Here is a 24583-nt window from a genome sequence, read left to right on the forward strand (position 1 = left end):
TGGGACACAGAACATGTCACATGGCCCACAGTTCCAAAGACCTATACTGATTTATTTTCTCATGTCTACCCAGACATTAGAAGGGGCCTTCCATTTTGAATGCTTTTTCTGCCTTAAGAGCAGTTCCCATATTTTAGACACTGCAGGGGTAGTACGTCTTTAGATGGAAGAAATTTCTAAGTGCAAGAACTGTACAAGGGTCCTAGGAGGTCAGAGGGTGTGGCATTGATGGGCATCCTGGAGGCAAAGCTTCTCAACTCTTCATATAAATGAGGCTAAGAAGAGAGGTTAAGAGGAGGGATAATCCCTTCCCAGTCCCGGCACACATCCTGATCCCATGTCCTACCTCCTGTGGCAGTTCTATGCTGGTGCCTTCTTAGGAACCCAGAAATAGGTTTTAGGTATGGTTATTGTACTGTGTCCTCTGGGACTGTGCTGGAACTGCCAATTTGAATCACTTTAAGCTTTCACAGTTATTTTACAAGTCCCTGGGTGAATTGTTTTACTACATTAGGAACCAATCAACTAGGAATTTCTTCTTACAGTTCGGTGTGTATTTCTTCCCATGATATAGCCACAAACCTGTCTTTCATCAGTTGCCCAAGGTTTTTGCTTTTACATCCAGTTACCACAGGGGCTATCAATATTTGCTTTTAGTTTCTTTAATATGTGCACATAGTACTCAAATTTAGTGTAATTATGATTATATGTAGCAAATTTAAACTTCAGTTTACTTGGCTCAGGGCAGGAAAGTCAGGGTAATATAGAGGTTGTTAAGTCATTGGGTCTGCCTTCGTATTTGATACATAGGCTCCACAAAAGAATTTGTGTGCCAAAGGCCAAGAACGAAATCCTTCAACCTCCCACTGAGCTGCCACTCTAAAAGAAAACTGCCTAAACTAGCTGCCCCACTTTCATCCAATCATTTTTTATATACCTAGGCCATATACCATAGAGGTACAGACTCCCACGTGGCTCTTTATGTTTTAGCTATAACAAACAATCTAACAAATGAAACACTACTGCTGTCATTCATGAAGTGAGTGATCTCCACCAATTGCAAAGTTTGGGCCCTATCCCACCAGTATTTTATGGGTGCATCTCTGAAATTTTTCCTAGGTGAAGGTATAGACAGGAGGTGAGGAATGTGCCCTTTTCACCACTCTCTATTCCTTAGAGCAAATACAAGGATGAAGGAAACACAGACTTAAATCCTGTTGCTTCCAGAAGAGTAAACCTTTCCTTCCATCTTCTACCTCCCAGTGTATTGACTCTGCTTCTGTAAGGGAGAACTAACTTGCTTACTTGCTTACTCCTTCTACTATTGAGTTGTTCTGCCTTGTGTAAAATGTTTTCATGATCACTCATCAGCCTCAGAAGCGCAAGTTCTCCTTTTCAGCATAAGAAAATTCACCACAATCTTGCTCTCTCTCTGTAGACTTCACAACATTTCTCAGGGTATTCATATCTCTATGTAATCTCACTACTAAATAACCTGACTGGTTGTTTATCTAGCACACTGGAAACCCAAACACTCTAATTTGGAGGACCTTCTCTTGCAGATCCTCAGGCTTAGATGTTTACCTGGAATATCTACGTTAAAAACCTAACTGAGCTAGATTTTCACAGAATCATAGAATCATTAATGTTGGAAAAAACCTCTAAGATCATGCAGTCCAACTGTCAGCCTATCCCCACTGTACCCACTGACCATGTCCCTCAGTGCCATATCCACACAGCTCTTGAACACCTCCAGTTGACTCCATCACCTCTCTGGGCAGCCTGTGCCATTGCCTCGCCACTCTTTTAGAGAAGAAATTACTACCAGTATCAAACCTGAACCTCTCCTGATGCAACTTGAGGCTATTACTTCTTGCCCTGTTACTACTTGCCTGGGAGAAGAGACTAACTCCTTAAAATCTTGAAAAACACTAGAATCCTGAAAGACAGCAAAGTCTCCAGAGGAGGATTCTGTCCTCTGACAGACCAACACACAAGGGATTTGCATCTGAAAAGGGACATCGGGTTTCCAAATTCTGTTCTTCTGTGTGGTGCATGAATAGAAGCTAGGTCTCATCTTTGGCAGCTGTACAAATGCAGTTCATCAGTGGAAGTAATTACCTCCTTCCAGAACTCTAGGGACTTACAACTCTAGCTTTCTTTACCTGTTGCCCATGAAAATGTACAGAAGCCAGTGCATGGTGGTGTTCTCTCTGATTCATCAGCCACCACAAACTCTTGGCTGGGGTAATAGAATCATAGAATCATCAAGGTTGGAAAAGATCTCCAACGGTATTCCCTTCAAGCCTGAAAAACATCCAATTGTTTGGTTTTGATCAGATTGCTTGGGTTTGGCAGCAACAACCACCACCACTTCAGCTATCTTTAATAAGGAATTTCATCTCTGCCCTGCTCCTCTACAGGATTCTCTGATGCAATTCTTGCTTTAAATCTGTGTCACTGCTTTCACTGAAGTCTTCATGGTATGACCCATGGCTGGGTGACTGGAAATGAGATCCTTGCACAGTGCAGGAGTTTCTTTCCTCCTTAGGAGCTTTTTGGAGGCTCACACCAACCAGAGCTGATGTACGCCAGTGCTAGTGTCTGTAATGATGGGTCTGTGGCATACACAAAGAGAGCTGTGGGGCAATATTTTTCCCTTTTCACTGACAGTGGTAGTAAAAGTACTCTTGCCTCTGCAGGAATCAAGCTGCAGTGCTACAGACAGGCTTTATGCCAGCATTGTTGTCTGCTCTCCAGTACTTCTACTATGGTTGCTCAGATAGTAATTATGTCAATACAAAATAAAACCAGAAAGCCCTATTTAATAAAAAATATATATTGTTTTTGAGTTATTCTTCCTCCTATCACACAGCCTGAGCAACTGCTATTTTTTTCCCCTTAGAGTCTAGTTGCTGGTGTGGTACTATATCAGCGTGACTACAGTTTGTCAGTGCATTAACAATTCATGACCAAAGGATGAGCGTGAGAGCTTTAGCTTTGGGGAGAACTCCACCCAGACAAACACAACTGCATTTCCCAAGGAGAAAGGGTAGGAAAGCCAGCCAGAGATCCACCAGCTCACTGAGTCAGGCAGATATTTATAGTCCAACCTGCTACTGCTGTGCTGAAGAAATGGAAATATTGTTAAATCATCCTGATCAAATACTCATATGCTCCAATCACCCAAGCTGTTAAAAGAAGACAGAAAAAAGAAAGGTCCTGACCTAGGATGGTTCAGTCTACCTGTGAGGCATATAACACATGAATATAGGGAGATGGAGAAAACAATAACAGGATAACAAAACAATTGGGATCACAAGCCATGAGATTGGTCTAATCTCTGCCCATTTTTCCACAGGCATTGCAGTGAAGGGGAGTTTCAATGCTACCAATAAAAATAATGAGGTAACATTCAGGGTGTTTACAGAGAGTTTCTCCAATGCATGAGGGGCAGCACTGGAAAAAAAAATGAAGTCAGCTTCCCAGAGGATGGTGTGACTTCGCTTAGGGAGAAGGCTCTCTCTTTTTTCTTTTTCTCTCAGAGAATGATGACCTCACTTAAAATGGAAATAAGTCTTGGTTCCCCATAACTGCCAGGCAGTTGGGTGGATGAGGGGTGTCTCTGTACCCTCATTTCCAAGCAGTGGAGTTAGTCTTTACCGCAACAGTGAGGATTTGCTCTTTGAATACACAAAGAGTTAGTTTTCCTTTCCGCTAACTCCGCTGAGAGTACTTGAAATTTCAGCTGCCAAGAAATGTCAGCCCAGAGGTGTGGAGAAAAATTGTTTTGTTTCAAATCCATTTCCTCAGCGCTTCTAATGAATCTTTTTTTAAGGAACTTTATGAGTATGTGGAAATTTCAAGCAGTTGTTGAGAACAACAGTTGTGCTACTAGTGGGAAGCTGAAATTGTTCTGTAGAATGACAGTGGATGTTGTACCCTGCTGTTCTCAGGCTCTCACAATTTGTTTCTGCCTAATGAATTTATGTTATAGTTTGGTAAAGTTTTTCAGAACACAGAATCAAGTATGACAAGGTTGTTCGTATGGGCAAGAAACATAACTTACTCTTTCTACTATTATTTTTCTCATGTGGACAGTGCAGGTTATAAAGCTACAACAGTCTTCAACAAAGCCTATAGGTTGTGAAATTCTTGAGTTTACTTGTTGCCAAAAAATCCCATGCAGCTCTTGGCCTCAGCTATAGATCATCCATTTCCTATTAACCAATCTGAGAAAAGGGACCAGAGGCTGCCACCACCTTGTCTCCTCCAGTCCATCATGGAGCTCTAGTGGGTAGGAATCACCAGTCTGTTGGCAGGTGCAGAAAAAGCTGCTGAGGACTTTCTGACACGCAGTTGGGCTGCCATTGGCTCTAGTCAGTATGAGAGACAAGAGCCTTCAGCAGGATGTAAAACACAAAGTAGGAAATAGGCAGAAGGCATTTGCTTTGTCATTCTCAAAGTAAAGCTAAGCTGAAAACAATTCTTATTTCAATAAAAACATCTTCCCAAGACTTGTTTGCTGTTGAGCTATAGTTTCAAATAAACCTTCAGTCTATGAACATCTGTAAAGAAATTAAAACATTTCTTGTTAAAGTGGTGTTAAATAAAGAGACCTTTCCTCTCCTTCCTCTTCCACTTTTTTTTCCCCCTCCAAGACTGTCTTTAAAAGAGAACTATAACCTTTCTTCTTTAATTTATCTTCAATATTCTAATTGTTCTTTGTTATATATGGAAGAGATGTCTTTATTCACTTGTTTCTTATGGACACTTTTTCTTTAAAAGCATTGGGTTGTGTTCCTTCCCTTCTGAACTTCTCCCTCCTCTGCATATTTTTATTTTGTCACTGCTCTGCAAGGCATTTAAGTACATGCTTAGCTCCAGGACTGACAGTGCAGCTACTCATGTGCATAAGTATGTGTTTAACATTTATGTTGGTGAATCAGATGTGGGACTCCCTCTGTTTTACTTCCTCTTTCTTTCTATCTCTTTTCACTCCGGACAAAAAAATACAATTACTTTCTCGTTCTTTGATTTCTTCTTGTCAACCATATATACTTAATATTATCTGCTTATGTTCTTCTCTATTTATTTCCTTTTTTTTTTTTCTTCTTTTTTTCTTTTTTTTTCTTCTGCTGATATTCTTTCTTACTTTTCTGCACTTTTCCCTTCAACAGTCTCATGCACTCTGGTTTTTCGGTTCTTTTTTTTTTCTCCTCCTTGATTTTTCTTCACTGAATGGTTAAATTTGAAGAACTACAGGGATATCTCATTTTCTACAGTATTCTATTTCACTAGAGCTTGCTACTATTGAAATCAATGGCAAGCCTCCTATACAATCCCAGGAGAGCTGGAATGGATCCGAAATATTTGCTATTTGCCAAATGGTGGGAGTCTCTGCGTCCAAAGCTGGTCTGTTTACATCAGGATCAAATACAGGCTCCAATCTGAATCAGAACCATATGCTCCTTCCCAAATTATGAATTTTCATAGTAAAATAAGCTATATAATGGATACTGAAGGACAATAATGTATGTTCCTGTTAAGTGCTGACTCAGCGCCTTGGAAAGGGAGAGAGTTGCCCTGCTCTGGAGCCAAGGCTGCACACAGTGCAGCTCAGAGATGATGGAGTGGAGCATAGCAAGGGGGAGACAGGAGTATATGGAAAAAAAGTTGGTTGTTTTTAACAAGCAAATACAATTAGAAAACATTTCACAATATCTGCCACCAGATGCCAACTGAAACTCCAGCTCCACTGATGTCAATAGCAAGCCTCCCATTGACTTCAGGCATCTGGGTGTCCACCTACCAAACATTCAGTCTGCTGCTAAGAGTGCATATGAATGAGATAGCATCCCCTGGGGATGAGGCAGTCCTGTAAGACATCCTGATGATGCTACATTTTGCAATTGCTCACTTTCTTAATGTATTTTATTATTGTTGGAGATTCTCAAAATACTTTGATAAATCACAGAGGAGAATCATAGAGTCATAGAATGGTTTGGGTTGGAAGACTGCTTTAAGATCATCTAGTTCCAGTCCCCCTGCTATTGGCAGGGAAACCTTCCTCTAGATAAATGCTGGTTTGGCTAAAATAAAAAAATACTGTGCTTTTGCGTTAGACATGGCTTTAACTTTTAAAAATACTCAGAAAATTCACAGCATTTGTAACCTGTGCTTCTTCTCAGTTCACAGGGTTTTAACACCCGTGCTGTTCCCTCTGTGGCTGAGGTGGCTCAGACACTGTGCTGCAAAGCCACAACTGGGCACAGGTACCTCTTCTTCCTGGAGACAGATGTACTTACTGGGTTATTTGCAGAGAATTGACGTTTGATGACCTTGGCAGGGGCTGCCAGCCCTGGAAGGTCTGGTGGCAATGGGAGCATGGGGATACCAGTCTCCGGGCAAGCTCTCCTCATGGTCCACAGCCTCATGGTTCACAGTATAAACTTGAGTATGTGAACTTGTTATTGCTGTCAATTACAGTCCACATTTTTAAAACCATTATTCAATTAAAAAAGAAAGGAATCTGTTTTAATTGCTGAAAGGAAGCCTATGAATCAGGATGAAGCACCCTTCCATTCAACCCCTACCCAGGACACAACATAGCACTAAATTTAGATTATTATTAGAGCTTTTCCTTCTCTTTGGTCTCCCTGTCTTCTAGTACTGTCTTTATGTTTGTTTTTCAACTGCTCTGCTTGTCACCTTGTAATGCACTGGATTACTTTCTCTCTATCACTCTGGATTTTGTTTTTCCCTTTCTTCTCTCTCTCCCAAGCAGAATGCAAACTCATTAACATTCCCAGTTCCCTATGAACAACCAAGCCCTTCCCTTGCCACTGCATTTAAAGTGAGCTAAGGCAAGTTTGTGTGGAAAAAAAAACCAGACAGACACAGTCCTTCCTCCTTCCCACATATGCAGGACATAGAATTGTTAAGGTTGGAAAAGGCCTTTAAGATCATCCAGTCCAACCATCAACCCATTCCCACCATGCCCACTAACCATGTCCCTCAGTGCCACATCCATAGAGTTCTTGAATTCCTCCAGGGACGGTGACTCCACCACCTCCCTGGGTAGTCTGTGCCACTGCCTTTCTGTTCTTGCTTAGAAAAAATTGTTCCTAACTTACAATCTGACCCTCTCCTGGTACAACTTGAGGCCATTTCTTCTCATCATTCCTTCTCCTATCACTGTTACTTGGGAGAAGAGGCACTACTGCTGTCCTCTCTGGCTTCTTCCACTCACTGAGGCTGGGATGTGCCAGCTGAAGTCCAGATGCAGGCGTGGCTAAAGACCACCTGGCTGTGACTGGAGGCCCATGAGCCCTTTCCACAGCAGACAGAGGAACACCTCCAGCAGGCCCCCACTGCTGCTCCTTCAGGTAGCACCAGGCAGCACTTCCAACCAGGCACAACTTGAGCGGTCTACAGAGAGAGTGGACAGGGGACTCCCAGTAGTCACTTCCCAGCAGACCAGGTACAGGATGATTAACCCCTCATCTCAGACAAGAATGAACACAACTTTCTGGAATGCCACGAAGCACTTCTTTGTTTGACAAACCATATTTTTAGTCACTAAATTCATTTACATTGACTGGCCAGTGGCTGGTTGTGGCAGTCATTCAAAAAGCGACCTAAAGATGAAAAATTGTCACTGGGTCCATGAAATTACTTTCTCCGATTAAACATATACACTAAGAGCTTTCAGGAAGAAGAATTTTTGGCAATGCTGGTTTGTTCAGTGCTGTTTTACAAATTACTGCTTCTTATATGCTGAATTTTAACCCTCTGTCCCTCAGTTTTAAAGCACATGTCAACTATATGCTAAAGAAGTCAAGAAGATAGGCTTCAATTATTTCATTTTATGGAGGTTAAAAAGGTTCTTGTAAATGACTGATACAAATAACTGGAAACCCAGTTAAAACAACTGGATAACAGATGGCAAAGGAAAGTGGTTTACTGTAAAGTGTTGCAGACTAGAAGATCATTTACAAGAAGCAATTACACAAACATCCCTAAGCATCCAAGATCCCATAAAAGGGTTGCTGAGGTGGAAGCACAATTTCAGTTGTGGATTTTTGTGCTTGAATAAAAATCAAATCTTTTATTTATTTATTTATTTTTCTGTTCTTACTTGTTTTCCCCCCTTCCCTCTTGGTGTTCCCTTCCTTGTCAAGGGAGCTTTAGTGTTTCTCACCCTGTACAAGAAATGGAAGTGGACAGACAAGTCCTCCCTCCAAGAAAATCTTGTGCAAGAAAGGTTTGTTTTTCCTTTTATTTTTTTCCTTCTTTTCATTTTATTTCCTTTGAGGTTAAGGATCAGTTAAAGACTAAAGAAGACAATGCCTGTGTGGTGAATGTAAATAGTTTAACAAGTTAAATTATGAGAGTAATAACATATTTTTTATGAGCATGGCAGAAGAGAGAAACTGCCACATTCTGACATTTAGGAAACTAAATGTTTGTCTGTATTTACCTTTTCAAACCTTTTTTTTCACCCTCCCACGTAATCCATTATGTATAGATAATAGTAGCATGACTTTTCCTGTTGGATCTTGACAGGGTGTTGAGCTAATAAAACCAAAGATTTACATAGTGGATTTCTGCAGACCAAAATACTTTCCCTCAGTTGAAAGAAGAGCATTTCTAAAGTTAGCAAAGGCAGCTCTGGCCTTTGCCTGCTGTTTATCTAAGATTGGAGACTTAGTAGCTCCTGCAGTTCCTAACATTCCACTGAAAAAGGAGGGATGAACAGGCAACAGAAAAATTATAATAATAAAAAAATCCCAGTTTTTCACTACTTGTCACTGCATCCATTGATTTTATTTAAACATTTTGGCAATCTGAACACTGCTAGGAATGCTGGATACTTTCTGCACTTGAAAAACTATCTGCAGTATTCTGATATGATATTTAATGAATCCCCTCCTTGTCCAAGAGCTGGTATGAGTACAAAAGAAATTCATCCCACTAACCAATATTTCCCACAGCCTCCCTGTGTCTTTCTGCCATCCCCAAATCCAAGTGCAAAACACAGACTTTTCCTCCACATTATCAGCAGGGTGAACTTTCTCCTCTCCTGTAACTTGCAGGCAATAACATATATATGTGTATGTGTGTATCAGATTGTCCTCTTGCCAGTTATTTTCATTTGATGTTGAACTTACAGACATTGGATTAGGAGAGAGACAATGTGTCTGCTGCCTTACATACACATTCATAACACAAGGTTTTCTTGTATAGATCTAACACGGAGGTTGCATTTGTAGGCCAGATTTTTAATAATAGAGCAGGGCAAAGTGGTCCAAAAGACAACTGCAGAAGTGGGGTGAGAGTTTGTCTCAATGTGAAGGCATGCCAAGGCTCATTCTAGGCACTTTCTAAGAGATCCTGCTTGCTAAAACATAGCTGGGATACAGAAAATACATGTGGCATCCCTAGGTGCTGGAATATCGCTTTGAAGTTGAAGGCATAGAAGTGTAAATTTGATCAGCCTCAGTGCTGAGGTTTAAAAAGCCATGAGGGGTAAATGCAACACTGAGCCTTATTCCTCCAGTCCCAAAAGGTGAACAAAGCACAGCTCAGAGACATCTGGAGATGTCTGGAGATCCCAAACCATTGCACCCAGGCACAGCATACACCACACAGGTGTAGCTGCTTGTCTACTTTGAGCTGCTGCAGATCTTAGCAAATTGCACAAATGTCCATGTTGTTTTCTTTGTGCACATTGCATGCTTTTTATCAGCCCCAGAATCAGTGTGGCACAAATCTGCCTATGTTAGAGTTTTTCCTGAGGCTCACTGGTGCTAATGATATCAGAAGCAGGATGGCTATTGGGTTGATATGGCTACCTCATTGACTGATAAGGCTGTACAAGTCTGAGACTGCTGAGTACAAGAATTACTGAATGATGCTTGTACTTTCTTCTTGCTCCTCCTGCACACACACACACACACACGCACTTCCTACCCTGCCACAAGTGACTAATAGCCGTGAAACTGCAAGCAAAATATCACTGATCTCATGGAGATACCACGAGATTCATTGCCTCCTGCTTTTGGGATCAGAGACGCAGCTTCCTGGTCTGAACTATCAGCGCAAAGCAGGAACACAGCAGACCCATCATCGTCTCAAAGTAACTTCACGCTGTCACAACAGGAAGGTCTCTTTGCCCCACTGATCTGCAGCTATCTGCAACATGTGGCCTGCACATGACCTCACATTAAAAGCTGTGTGTATGGCCTGGGTGTCTGGAGAATGACAGAAAGAGAAAAACTCTGCCAAGGGACAGCTTGCCCCAACCTGAATTAGTTCTGGACAGGTAAACTGAGTTGCACTTGTTTCTTTCTACCTGATAACAACAGAGGGAGCCTGGATGACAAGTTCAGGGAGGCACCTACCTTCCAGACAGCTGGGAATGTGAGGTCAATTCCTGCCCACTCTGCTGTGCTTCAGGGACTGGAAAAATGTCATGTCTCTGGAAGGAGAGAATAACATTAAGTGGGGAAAACAGTGTTTGCCAAGCTGGACTAATTGGGTCTCTAGTTAGCTACCAATCAGTGGCCAAGAGTGCTGTGGACTTTGGAGAAACAGTTCCAGATTTCGTTTGAGAAATGTGCCAACAGCACTCCATTCCCCAGGAGGTGTTACGGAGGGGTGAGCAGTGCTCAAAGGGTCCTGCAAACAGTCACTAGAGTATGAAAAATAATCTGGTGCTCCTTAAATGGGCACCTTCTGCAGCTTTCCTAGAAGGAGAGGTTACTGACAGGGGTATTTACTGAAGCAATGAATGAGCTTCATATGAAAGACTGAGCAAAGCTTGCAGAAAGATCTTTTCTGCACTCTGACATGATATGGCTCCTGGTCTGAATTTCATCTTCATTAGGTACCTGACACATCAAAGCCACAATTTCCCTGGTACTTAATAGACGGCTTATGTGGTCCTAATAACATATCAGCAAGTGTTCAGTATTAAACATACATCATCTGCACAAAGAGAGAAAGGAGGACTGAATGACCTCATTTTAATTGAAGTGTCTTAACTAAGCCACTAATACTGCACATTCCATATGTTAGTTACGTGCCTAACTATCACCGTTTGGCCTACTCATTAAATTGCATCTACAGTTAATTGAGAGCAAAACATTTCATCCGGAAAATTGCAGGCTAGATAGGGAAAAAAAAAAGAAAGAAAAAAAAATACAAAGGAAAAAAAAACCAGGCTAAAGTCTGAAAAGGTCCATAAGCAATAGCACTTATTATGTCTCAGTGGCAAAGTACATTTTTTTTTAATAGAGAAAAAGTTATGTTTCACAGTAAGCTCAGCACTGGCAGCACTGCACAGTGGCATATGGGCAATATGAGAAGATGCCAGCTGAAGATGAGGACAGAGGTTATAGGGCATTGTGCACACACCCCAACACCAGACCATCCCTGCTGCAGAGGAGGTCCAGGCTACAAACTAGATGGTACTCTGCCACCTTCCAATGTGGGCAGGAGACAAGCATCCACCTCCAACATCAAGAAGACATCAGAGCCAACATGGCTGGGTGGCAGGGCCTGTCACGCTTTAGGCTCATCCCTTCTGCAGGGCTGCCATTGACACCTCCCTGAGCACCAAATGCATTGCTTCCTCCTAACATGACAGAATACTTGACTGCATAGTATCATTCACAGTGTCATTCCCCAGTTTTCTGATCACTACTTGCAGAATCATCTGTCTTTGATCTGATGGAAAAGAGTTTGTGTTTGCGCTTTACGTATCTAGTAGGATAAGAGCAAGAAGAGAGCCTGGCTTCTGAATAACATAAAGCAGGTAACCAAATTTAGAACAGTTGTTCACAGTACAAGTATTTTTGGCAGCTTGCTCCTCTAGCACAGATTCATGAGTGCAGCTGTTAACATTTTCTCACCCACCTACACAGTCAGGACAGCCAGTGTTATTTTTTTTTTTAATAGGATGAATTGTGTCCATTGGTGAAAGAAGTTTTGTTGGAATCTGCTGCCTTCAGCAACCATACTCACAAGGGATTTGATAGGAAACCCCTCTTAAAGGAACATGAGTCAGTTATGAGGGTTTGAGGGTTGGTTTTTTGTTTTTCTTTTCTTTTTTCTTTCTCTTTTTTTTTTTTTTTCCAAGCTGCACTGAAAGAATTAGTAAGGAGTTTTCCATCCTTTACTTACATGGACAAGCTAAGTTTCAAATAGCTTTGTAATGAGGAGATTTTCAAGGAAATCTTTTGCTTCAATAGTTTGAGAACTTGGCCCGGGAATTGCTTCACTACTTCCCTCCCTCCTCTCTGTCTGATCTCCCACTGAAGCAGCCCCACGATGAATTAAGCATGCACTGCACTCCCTGAAGACTGAAAATGCAACAGCTGGTTGCTCTTCACCCAGTAGAGGGGAAGAGGCTAAAACTGAATCTCTCCTTCCTTCTTTTCTTCAAGCCAATGTCTTGTCTGGAATAGGGCCACTGTTTTTGCTCTGAGTTAGGAAGTGGTGCTCCCCTCTGCCTCCCTGCCATCCTTTGGGGTCCTCAGATATTTCTGAATTGTCCAAAGGATTTCCCGAATGGTCCAGAGAGAAAGTATGAAGGTATGCAGAGATGAAATAATGTTCTATGTGGCGATGTTCTTATTTCACAAGTATGTCTGTGAAGCAGTATAATAATTTTCCAGACTAGAGCATTTCCCTTAAAAGACTTCAGATCAGAGGCCAAGACACATGCTGCTTCTGACAGCAGGGAAAGTATTCCAGGGCTGCTTTGACAGCACTGCCATGGAGGGCTTTTCTTATCTGCTGCCTCAGTTAGACGCACGGTCTCACTGCTTTTTGCTTCAATTTTTACACTCTCCGAAATTGGACGCAATGATGACAACTGCACTTGGAATTTGCTCTTCTCCCACGTATCCTAAAGCACCCCAGAGAAACTGGCATTCTGTGTCCTAGGGAATTTCCTGAGATAAGAATCATGGAATCATAGAACCATAGAATCATTAAGGTTGAAAAGACCTCTAAGACCACCCAGTCTAACCATCAGCCCACCCCCACCATGCTCACTGCCCACATCCCTCAATGCCACATCCACAAGGCTCTTGAACACCTCCAGGTACAGTGCCCACCTCCCTGGGCAGCCTGTGCCACTGCCTCATGACTTGTCTTAGGAGAATTTTTTCCTAATATCTGACCTGAAGCTCCCTTAACTAACAAGGATTATAGACTAACTTCACTTCATTACACAAGCAACTCAGGTAAGTGAAGTTCATCGGGTTAATGAGGTACACAGATAACCTCTTTCTAACCTGTAACAAATAATGCCTTCATTTTCAGAGCACTACTGAGCACAGCGGTGGTCAAGTGTCTCACACAGTTCACAGGAGTGAAGTTTGAGCTGATTTTTAAAAGAATGTCCAACCATAAGGAAGCTTTTGAGTAAGCACATAGAGGGAATGAGGGGGCAGAACTTGGACCTGATGTACAGCGGCCCACCAGCCTGTGTAGCACAATGCAGCACAGGACACCACAACCCAATGGAGAGGGAAAAGCGGCTTTTGTAAGACAGAAGCTGTTTTCTGTGCAATATTTGCATTACATTTTGCGACATTTCTGACTGTTTGAGGAGCAGAAAAAGCAGTGTTTTGTGAGAACTGACGTACATGTTAAAGTGTGAGCAAACTACAATAAAAATGAAACTCGGATATGATGGAATGATGGAAATACACTACAGCATATCAGAGGACATCCTTTGAGAAAACAAAACGAAACAGTGAGTGAGCAAATAATGAGGCCTTAAAGAGTCTCTTCCTGCAGACTTGCACTCTGAATGGGAAAGCAGAAAGCGGTGGGTAACTGTTCCTGAACCACTTCCAGTTGCTGACTGTACCCTGGGGATAACTTTTAGTGTGGTCTGGGTTGAGCCTCCACTGCAAGATGCCCACAGAAACTTATGGCCTGGGCAGTGAGGAAAAAAAATCCTGAATGTTAAGAGAATCTGGAGGAGATTTTGTTCTGTGTTGTTGCATTTACAGAAAAGGTAATCAGCACTTAGCTATCACAGGTGGTCAGGAAGATCTTTTCCCCCATAGACACACGTGCACACACACACACACACACACACACATACATATTTTACCAGCTTTACTAGAAGGGTAAACAGGTGGGAAGATGAGTAGCCTTTTGCTGTGCTATATTTGCTTGTTCATACCTAAACTTGGTTTCAGGCTGAAACACAGGAAATGCTGGTGAGTTCCATCTCCTCCCAAGGCTGAGCCTTTGAAAGATTGGCGGAGATGTTTTTCCTTACCACAGGGTGGGGAAAGACATTTCAACAAAATGTTCATGTCATCCACAGACCTCTGGGTGGGAGTTGCATTTTCATGTTTTTGATCCTAGTCATAAATGATCCTTAGACATACTTAGCTCAACTATTGACCCTCCTGATTTCATGAGTATAACATTTCCATGGATGTGTCGGTCTGACTGATCTGCCCAATGAAAAGTCACATTTTTTAAGCTCTATCCACCTTGGAGACACTGACAATACTAAGAACAAAGAGTTTATGCTGACAGACTTAAAAAAAGGCTTCATGTAGTTTATCTGTGTTCCAGAAGCTGCAAAGCCAGCTACTGTTGGTTTAGTGTGAACCTTTTCACCCTGCTCCCTTTTTATGTCAGTTTGGGAAGCACTAAACATGAAATGTCTTGAACACATCTTTCTATTACTTTCCTGCCATGTTCTGATGGTCTTTCTGAATCTTTGGGCTATTGCTCATATTGTTCACTGAGTAACGTAGCTGTCAAGCCATCAGATGCACTCAGAGCAACAGTGGAGCATGATTCACAGTACGAGCATTCTTGGCTTTGGAGCTGGCCCTCAAGGCAATGAATACAATTAAAATCCAACTCTGCTGCTGGCCTGCAACCCTCCAAGGGACTCAAAGGCACCTCAGGGCTCTGTTTCCCAACATAGTTCAGCTTGTGCGGGATAAGAAGGTAGTGATGACTGAAATAATTTGTGTTTTCTTTGGCTTTTGACCACTGAACAAAAACATGCCTTAGTCATTCATCTCTACCAGTTGCTGCAATGAAGGTGCTGCTAATATCATTAGCAGTCATGCACGCAAATGTTCACTGTTTTAAATGTGAAATGGGGACTCCTCACTGCATTCTGGGGCAGCATGATTTTTTCCACATAGCAGATGTGGTACACAATACCTAATACCTTCAAAGAGGGTTCATGGTACCAGCCAGAAATACGTCCTATAGACAGAGGGTTCCCAACGACCACAAACCAGTATGGTGCATAAAGAGGCTAAGCCACAAGGAGAAATGGAGATAAATACAATCCCTATCTTCAGGTGGAATAATAGGAATTTTGTGGAGTTTCCTGCATGCCTTTTATGTCAGCCCTCCAAATAAGAAAGACCTAATGTCATATCTGCCTGCACCCCACTGCGAAAAAATCTACAGTATAAGCAATAAAACTCCCATGTAACAAAATCAGAGGATATAATTCTGCCTTTACCTTCGATTTGTCCCAGTGTAATTTGCTGTTTTCAATGTATAGAAGAAGAGTTAGGAAGTGAGAACAGACTTGGGCCTGTTAAAGAAGAGTCAAGTCTTGGATTAAGTCCTTTAAAGATACCCCACTGGAAGTCATACGCTTGTGCAGAAAATCTTTCTTTGTCCTGAATCACCCCAGTATTGATATATTTTGAAAATAATGTTTTTCAAAGTAAATAATAAAGGAGAAACAGACCAGGAAGTGCATGGGAATTGCCATATCAAACATTTTTGCCTAGCAACTGCTATATGCAGAGAATATTAAAACAGATGTTTTAACAGGAAGATCTTCATCAATTGCAGTTTTTGCAAACATGCACCCAGGAGCGGCCTTGAGAAAAGCAGCATATCTTAGAAAGCAACCTTTTAAATGAAACAAAAATTAAATGTACATGTGCAGTGTAGCAAAGAGAGATCTGTGGCTTTCTTCCCCAAGGAGGCTTCTTTTTTTTTATTGTTGGAGTCTTCTTAAAGAAGGCTTCGGTATGTCTGGATGCTAATTGTTGAGTTGTCTAGACGGTGATGATATTATTACCAAGTTATGCACAGATACTCACTTTGTCACTGTTTCCAGCGCTGCCTACACATATTGCTTCACTGAGTACTGTTGACATGTGCAAAAGCTCCCTAGATATTTATTTTTCTCATTTAGACAGAGATACTGCATGTTTCTGAAAACCATTATGCACTGAACCATTTCTAATGTTTGAAATGTCTTGTGGGTTAGAACTGAGGAATAATAAAGGGGATAAAAGGCACTGCAAGCAGAATTTGATGGGCTTGCTCCTGATACAAACCAAAGAACCTGGTTAGAGAATGGGGATATGTGAACATCTTCCAGATGTATAAAACTATCAGCCCCAGATCTGAAATTAAGCTTTACTTTTTCCCATGGCTTCTCTTCCATAGGATCTATGTGCAGCTGGGAAAAAAGAAAATCAAAAACCAAACCAAAACAAAAACCTAGAGCAAAAACCTTCTGAGATTTTAAGTATATTTGATATATGATATTCTTATGGCCATTTAGGGTGGTTTACAGGGGTAAAAATGATGACTTGCTGGAGTTTTACTATCAGACACAAATGTATCCACATGCAAGCTGATCAAGTCACCAAGGAGGCAGGGCACCTTGAACAGGCAGTGCAGGCTTCCCAGGTCAAGTACGTGCCTCCAAGTTCTTTGTCCATCACATTCTAATGTGCCTACAGCACACAACTTAGCCTGCTATCTCTCTGTAAAGCTCATTACCTCTGTCATATGCTTCAGCTCAGACCAGATCTCAGACCTGGACTTTCTGAGGCATCCTCTGGCATCCTCAGCATATCTCAACAAAGAAAAGGAGTGTAGTGAAAAACACAGCAACCACTGCAGCTTTCTTTAGAAAACGCAGAAGTAGCTCTGCTTCTCTGCAGTTAAGGCACTCGTCTGGAGAGGGAGAAACCTGGGATTAGTGCTCATCTAATCTTGAGAGGGTTTAAACATACACCTCTTTCCCAGAAAAAAATCCAACAACGATTGGCTGTTGAGAAGAGAAAGGGCCCGTCTGTGCCCTTCTCATTAGAGCTAAGCCATCTGGATATATAAAGCTGTTGCTGCAAACTGAAGATCCAGCAATAAATGCACTCACTTCACAAAAGGATGCTTCAGATCTATTCTCAGACTACTTCTACACTGTTCATCCATCCTTACTGCAAGAACTAAACTCAGGGCTCTCCATTGCCAAAGCAGTGGCCTAACCACCAGGAACCATGAAATTTCTTGCTATCTCATCCTGACGTGGTGAATCTCAACATTCATATTTGCTTTGCAGGACATCATTTTGTAGATGAAATCTCTCCAGCCAGAAAGCCAGGACATGCCTACAGGATGACAGTATGGGAATGTCAATACACTGACCTCTGTAGATACCAGTCTGACTTACTCTGTTCTCCCAGACATTGTGTTGGGAGTCAAATCTAGAATGCTGAGCTCTTCTCTGTATGTTGAACATTACAGTATTTTATATTTTGTTTTAGTATAACCCCTAAAGGCTAGTTACTCAGCCAGCTTTCAAACCATCTCACTGTTCATTACATGGGCCATATTTATCACTTTATCTATGAGGATGGTACTGGACACAGTTCTAAAAGCCCTGCCAAAGTCCAGTTAAATTATGTTCACTGTCATGTTCCCATCCAACAAGCTATTCATATCATCATGAAAGCTGCCAGGTTAGTCAGGCATCTTTCCCCTTTGTGAATCTATGGTGACAATAACCAATTACCTTTTTGTCAACATTTAGAAATGTCTTCCAGCCTACAGCTCGTACCTATAGTTCTCTGGATCTTCCTGTTTCACCTGTCAGAAGACTGAAATTTTCTACAGAAATTATGCTCAAACATTTCTGTACAGGTTTTTCATTTGACCTGCAAGAGTACCTTTTGGGGCTGGTCTGGGGAGATCCAAACTGAAAGTCTAGGGGAGAAAGCCCGAGGGAGCACTGTGCACAACAGTCTCCACACATCCTATGAGTCCTATTATCTGTACTACTCTATTGATATGAAGCAGAAAAAAATACCCACAGTCTGTCAAAGAAAAGTCTCTATGACACTGACATCAAAAATAGATGGAACACATTAAATGCAGAATATCTACAAGTCACATTCAAGCTTGTAGAACAATGTGATTAGAATGACTTTGGATTCAGGTCCTTTGTACCTCAGTTTTCTTGTTATAAAAAGTACACATCATGTCATCTCCTTGAGGGTGTTGAGAAAATCCATGTTTTGAAGACTGGGAGGAGCTCAGGTTTTAGGAGTATAGGAATGGTATTGCTGATGCAAGAGTATAGCCAACTTCAGTAACAGTGGCAAGTCCAACAGCTTTGACTGTAATAATTTATCTGAACTTTCTGATGTTAAGTCATTCAGCAAATGTAGCAAGACTTCTTTAGCTGATTTCAAAATACTTTTCATGCCCTTGCTTACTTTACAGACAACTGTGCAACCAATAAAGAGAGCTAGTTGCAAAACAACAGATATGAACAGTCTGCTGCCAGACTGTAAAAGTTGGCCAGAAAAAATGAACTTACATGTTCTATACAGCAGCTTAGCTAAATGTCACTCACTGGAAAAGGCTTAGGGGTTCACACAGGAATAATTTATTTAAAATAGTGCAATAAATGTCTTCTTTTTCAGATATATTACCTACACAGACATCACAGAAGGAGCCAGAAAAGACGGCTTCCCTTCAGGCCATTTCTGTATATGATAGTGTTTCAAAGTCTACTGGATGTTTGTCTGCTTTAATTACTTTGTCAAACTTCACATTGACTGGATACGAGGATGTTTTATAAACAAAAGTCCTGACAGAGAAGAAAACTTATTTCTTCACAAAGCAATAAAAACAGAAGAAAGGTAAAAAGGAGATATGCTGTTCTGTCTGTTTTTCTACATAGATTTGTCTGAGCTGTGGAACATTTTAGTACAGTTTAATCAGATATCTGTCAGGAATAGGTTAAGCATAGCGCTGTGGCAGGAACAGTCCAAGTGACCACTTCAATCCCTATGACTTCCTGGGATCCCAGCTATACTTTCTTCTGAGTAACTTGGTCAGAACCCAATCTGACAGAGGCTATCACCAAACAGCTGATGTGCACAGTAATTCTGCACATCTTTTTAGGCAAAGGTTCCAGTTAAGTTTTGTCTGTGCGGTTCTTGATCTTCAATGTAATTTTGGCTTTTGAAGTGCAATGACAAGCTTACTTTAACTGAGTCTGTGGATTCTCTTATAGTGGAGGCTTTGCCTATGATTTAGAAAAGCCCCTCAGATTTTGAATCAATGAACTGCCAAACAAACATACCGAATCAGTATTTCCAGAAATATTTCTCAAGTTACCTTTACTTTCTCACTCTATCCTCTTAAGTTGCTCCATAAAGGATAGTATTGGGCCATGGATGCAGGGCTGTAGCAGCTGGTAATATCTGATCGGTTCTTGATTCTTGAATATGACCAAGAAGGATTGAGAGAAACACATGACAGCAATACCAGTAGCTTCAACACCTCCTTTGCGATTTGATTCTCCATTGCTTTAATCATTTGCTGATCATTGTATACGTGCAGGAGAAGGGCTGAGTGAGCAAGATTGGACATGACCGCAAACCTAGTGCTTAAAGTAGGACCTGTGTAATCAAGTGCATGATCTGGGCTGCAAAGGTGGGACTGTGGGCATTGACTTTTGATGGACACATCTAACAATTGCACTGCAGAGGCTTAGCAGGCAACTGCTTGTCAGCTGGAGGTAAAGCAACCTGTATTAGAGGTGAAGTTCTGCAGTCACTTTGCTCTGCAGAGATGGCAAGCATGTTATGACAGTTCTACTAGCAGGCAGCAGTGGATTAAAGTTGCCATCATGATAGTTTCTGCATTTTACAATGGTGAACAGTTGTACTGGTGAAGTGAAGGAGACCAGCATCCTTGCTAGCAGCAATGGCATCACAATACAGGAGATAAATGGAGACACTGAGAATTATTTGTAGCTCTAAATATACCAATGGATAAGATGTGCTGAGCATGCATGTGAATTTTTACTTTTCAAAACAGAATTGTACTTGAAGGGTTCAGAAGGATGGCACTCTCCCTAGGATATAGTTAACAGAATTTAAGCTTTCATGTTTTCTCAGTTTGCTGATCTAAATATACAGAAAATGACCATCTGTCTTTTTTTCATAAAAGGCAGAAATTGATACTTCTCTCAGTGAGTGGTGAAGCAATGATCTTTTGTTTTGAAGAATGCCCCCGCAAAAGCATTAAGTCATATCCTTCTCAACAAGACGGACCTTGAAATTGCGGTTGCAAAACTGAATCATAAGCTCTACTTTACTAACATACTCCCTATTTTTATGTGGGATTTTTTCTCTACTTACTTTCATTTCCCCTTTTCCCTTGCTATTTCCTTCCCTATGCCAAGCATGCAAAGGTTATTATCCGATACTGGAGGAATACAGCACTATGTCCATGCTATTTCTAACACTGCACTGAGAGCGCACAATGTATGCAATGAGAGCAGAAAGAGGCAGTGAGGCCCTCATCCCCCTCCCCAGTCTAGATGAAAGTCATGCCTGATGCTGAACTAAGCTGATAGTGAGATGGCAGGAGTTGAAACTAGCCTCCTAGTCATTAATGTTTGTCTGCACTGGATTGGTTATAAATTACATCACCATTTCAGGAAAGCACACGAAATACAGACCAGTGTCTGTGCAGTCTGGTGTTGTGGGGCTTGGGATCTGGTTTCTGACTGGGTTGCTGGTGCTGGAGGAGGCTCACCTTCCCCCCATATCCCTTCCCTGCCTGCGTTTTACCTTACCAGTTCTGTGCAATGGGTGCAATAGGGATCACAGGTGGGTGGGGAGGTCCCAAATGTTAGCTCACCTGAGCAGTGCAAAGGGTACCCAAGAGAACCTGTGCATCCCTGTCTACCTGCATATCTGTGTTTCTTTTGTACCGCGTGACTGTACCTCAGACAGGTAGCTGCAGCATATTCATTCATGTAAGGTCCTTAATACCTTGCTTATGCACTGCTTAAAGGGAGTTTATAATCAGGAGGGAGATCAACTTTTTTCTTAGGGCAAGGGAGAATTCTTTTAAACTAAACGAGGGGAGATTTAGGTTAGATGTTAGGAGGAAATTCTTTACTCAGAAGATGCTGAGGCACTGGCACAGGCTGTCCAGAGAAGCTGTGGGTGCTCCATGCCTGGAGGAGCTCAAGGCTGGGCTGGATGGGGAGCAGCCTGAGCTGGTGGGAGGCAGCCCTGCCTATGGGTTGGAACTAGATGGTCTTTAAGGCCCCTTCCAATCCAAGCCATTCCACAATTCTATGATCCTGTGATTCTACAAGAGGTTATGGTGCTCCTTGGTGGGCATTTCCCAGTGTGTGCAGTCTTGCAGCCTACTGAGTTCCTTGCTGTGGGAACTGTCTGATCACAGAGTTTCCTTTTCCTGTAGGATTCATGGGAACAAAGAAATTAAAGAAATGGGTTCTGTACTCACACACCAAAACATTAGGTGATACAGTGCCCTCTTGTCTCATCTGTGGTTCATTCTCCCATGCAGCAGCCTTGTATGGGAGGTGTCCCCTGAACCTTCATGGGGTGGCATCAGATGGACTGGAGAAGGCTCAACTACATTGAGACTTCAACATCACCCCTTGCAGACACTTACATCAGAGGTATTGCAGATGCCACCACTTGCCCTGATAAGCCTTTCCAGTCAAGGGCATCAAGCTGGAGGGAGGCGTTCAGACAACAGAAAAAAATGGGAACTGCAAATTCCCATTCCCTTTTTATACTTTGTAGTCATATTTTTTCTTTCATTTTTACAACTCTCCAGGTGAATGTACTATAACACTAAATCTCTTGTAATTACATCAAGACCAACAGGAAAATATCAGAATATTATAGAAAGAAAAGTAGAAACATTCATCTTTAAGCATCTCATTTTTTAATAAAGTAAGGAATCTACATCAGAAAAGTCAGAACTGCTTTTAATTTGGAAAAAAAAGCGTGGTTGTAAAATTGTCTAAATAAGACTATGAAAATTAAGCCTGTATATCTCTGTTTCAGTGTGGTAGCCTTGAAAGCAAGAGACAAGAATTTCTTCACCATGAAGCAAGGGAAGCTTTGTGCTAGGAAACCTTTGCTGCTATTTTTTGCTTATTTGGAAGCTACACAACCTTGAAGTCAAAGGTAGATTTTCTCGTAAATTCAGTCAGGCCAGCACTGATGTCTGTTCTTTTTGCAGTGAGGTTGGTAGGCTAGGAAAGAGAGCATTTGAATATTAAGAATGTTTTCCAAATGTGTTAAGAATAGTTGTATCAACAGCATTGCCGACTAGTGTTAAAATCCTGTGGTTAAGAGCTATTGGATGGTTTGTGACTAGTTTGTTCCACCCATGTGCCATGTATGTAAAGGTATTCCCATCTCATAATTCATTTTTTACAGTGGTTTATTTTGTGGTTGAGCTTACTCAGTTTCAAAGAGCAAAGGAGACTCCTGCTAAGGTTGACCCTTCCATGGCCTTTGTTTTGTTTTTTTTTTTCTTCATTAAAATACTGTAGAAAAAATGAGCAGGGACGCAGGGCTGAACAAAATCTGCAGAATATCGATAAGGGTGTTTTAAAGCAAATATAAATTATATCAAAATGAATGGAATGACAAGTTCACAAAACAAGTAGGAAATGCCAAACCTGCTCTGGTTGGGTTAAGTTTAACCTACTTCATTGATACTTCTGTGATAGGCAGCCTGGTATTGATTAAAAACGACTGGAGAGCAACACGTAATTATTTTTGTTTGACGAGGAAGAACTAAAAAAAAAAAGCTTTTACAAATGAAATGTATCCATAACAATTTTACAGTTAGTGATTAGGTTTATGAGATTTATGAGGTTCCTGAGTTTGTGCTGCCTGATTTCAGAACAGTGAAGTTGCAATTGCTTCAAGGGCACTGATGTTTATCCAGCTTTTTTTGTATGTCTTAAGCCTTCTGCAAAAAAAGTCATGTTTTGAGCCTTAGAAACTGAAAGCCTGGGATGGTTTCAGAGCCTGCAGCTCTGAAATCTTTCATCATTTTCAGAAATCAGATGTTTTCAGACAAAAAAAAAAAAAAAAGAAAATAAGAAAAAAAAAGAGTTTGTGTGTGTGTGTGTTTGTGTGTGTGTGTGTGTGTGTGTGTAAACAGACCATTAAAATAGACTTTAACTTTTAATGAAACCAGAGGCTACAATACCCATAGAGGCTATGGTAAGAGTTGGGTGTGCAGGCCTCACTGTAGTGCTTAATAGGACCAGCTGAAAGAAATAAACTTCATTCAAACACCATTCTAGCAAAAAAGATATTTCTTTCAGAAAATGCTCAAATGCTTTTTCAATATTTTTTCAGCACTTCTGAAAATTTTAATGAGTTTATACAGAACTTGATTTTTGAAAAGAAATGTTTTTTTACCATAAACTGTTATTGAAATCCATACAGCTCACAAAAACAGATGCTCCTGCCAACTCCCTTGTCATGCTTTTTTGCTCCTTCTGCTGCCCAGTAGTGTTCCTGTACTCTGGTAAGCAAAGTAGCTGGTGTTGCTCAAAATCAGCTTCATTAGAAGTCTCAGCAGTGTGTATACATGTTGCTCTCTCACGGACTTTTCCTCAGAAGAAATGCTGATCTTCAGCTAACTTTTCCAGTTAAACTACCTCATAGCACTGACTAAATGTCTTTTCAGCTCAGATCAGAGAGCTGCCTCTCCGCCACATCCCAGGGAGAGCATCTGGCTGGGTCACGCCGCAGTTATGCATCACATATGAAACACAAGAGTAATGTAAATATTTGCCCTGCTGTCAAGACTTAAGAGAACTGCTTGAAAAAGTGAAATGCACACCTCTCTTTGCTTTTTCCTACTGGTCCTTGTCAAAATATTCAGTGTTAACATATATCAGACTCTTAATGTTTGCTGTTTTCTACTGGTGATAATTCACCACTGCGACAACCTCACATTTTTTATTGCTGTTCTCCATAAAACAGGCTGTTTGGAGGAAGTGTTTGAAGAAGCCAACAACTCTACACTCCACAAGCCTTTATCTCCCGCTGGAAATAAAAACAAGTGAGTAGAACTTATGGCTGCCCCACGTCAAATCAGCTGCTTGCTTTTAATTTGCTTGCAAAACATGCAAGCATCCACTCAGCCTCTGCCACAGAGGTGCCTATGTTGCAAAGAGCATGTTTTCATCCCAGTGTGTGGCTTCCCACTGCCACCACAAACTGTGGCATTTTGTCTCGCAGTGATGGCCTTTTGGACTGCAATTACAGTATATAGCTGTGCTTCTCCCCCTGTCACCACTCTTATTGTACTCTATTGGTTTGTGGTTTCCCGGCTGAAACTTTAGCTACCTACTGGTTAGAAGTTGCACATTTTAATGAAGTACAGAAATCACATGCCACCGTGGAGCTGAAAGACTTATGATATTCGCAGCAAAATCAACAGGCACAGATTT

The 24583-nt window shown here is 41.4% G+C and overlaps 1 protein-coding gene across 2 annotated transcripts in view; it reads left to right on the plus strand.

Moving 5' to 3' along the window:
* The window catches only part of LOC146762592 (uncharacterized), a 66099-nt gene that overhangs the window by 36632 nt on the left and 4884 nt on the right, over positions 1–24583 (plus strand). For both annotated transcript variants that reach the window (XR_014946168.1, XM_085547813.1), the window contains one exon: positions 24114–24192. Coding sequence is in view for 1 of the 2 variants with exons in the window: in XM_085547813.1 (XP_085403939.1) it covers positions 24114–24192 (79 nt within the window). In the remaining variant the exon portion in view is untranslated. The remainder of the gene's footprint in view (positions 1–24113; positions 24193–24583) is intronic.

Source organism: Coturnix japonica, chromosome 1 (assembly GCF_054131305.1).
Source record: "Coturnix japonica strain WE chromosome 1, WE-NBRP24, whole genome shotgun sequence".
Classification (NCBI taxonomy): Eukaryota; Metazoa; Chordata; class Aves; order Galliformes; family Phasianidae; genus Coturnix; species Coturnix japonica.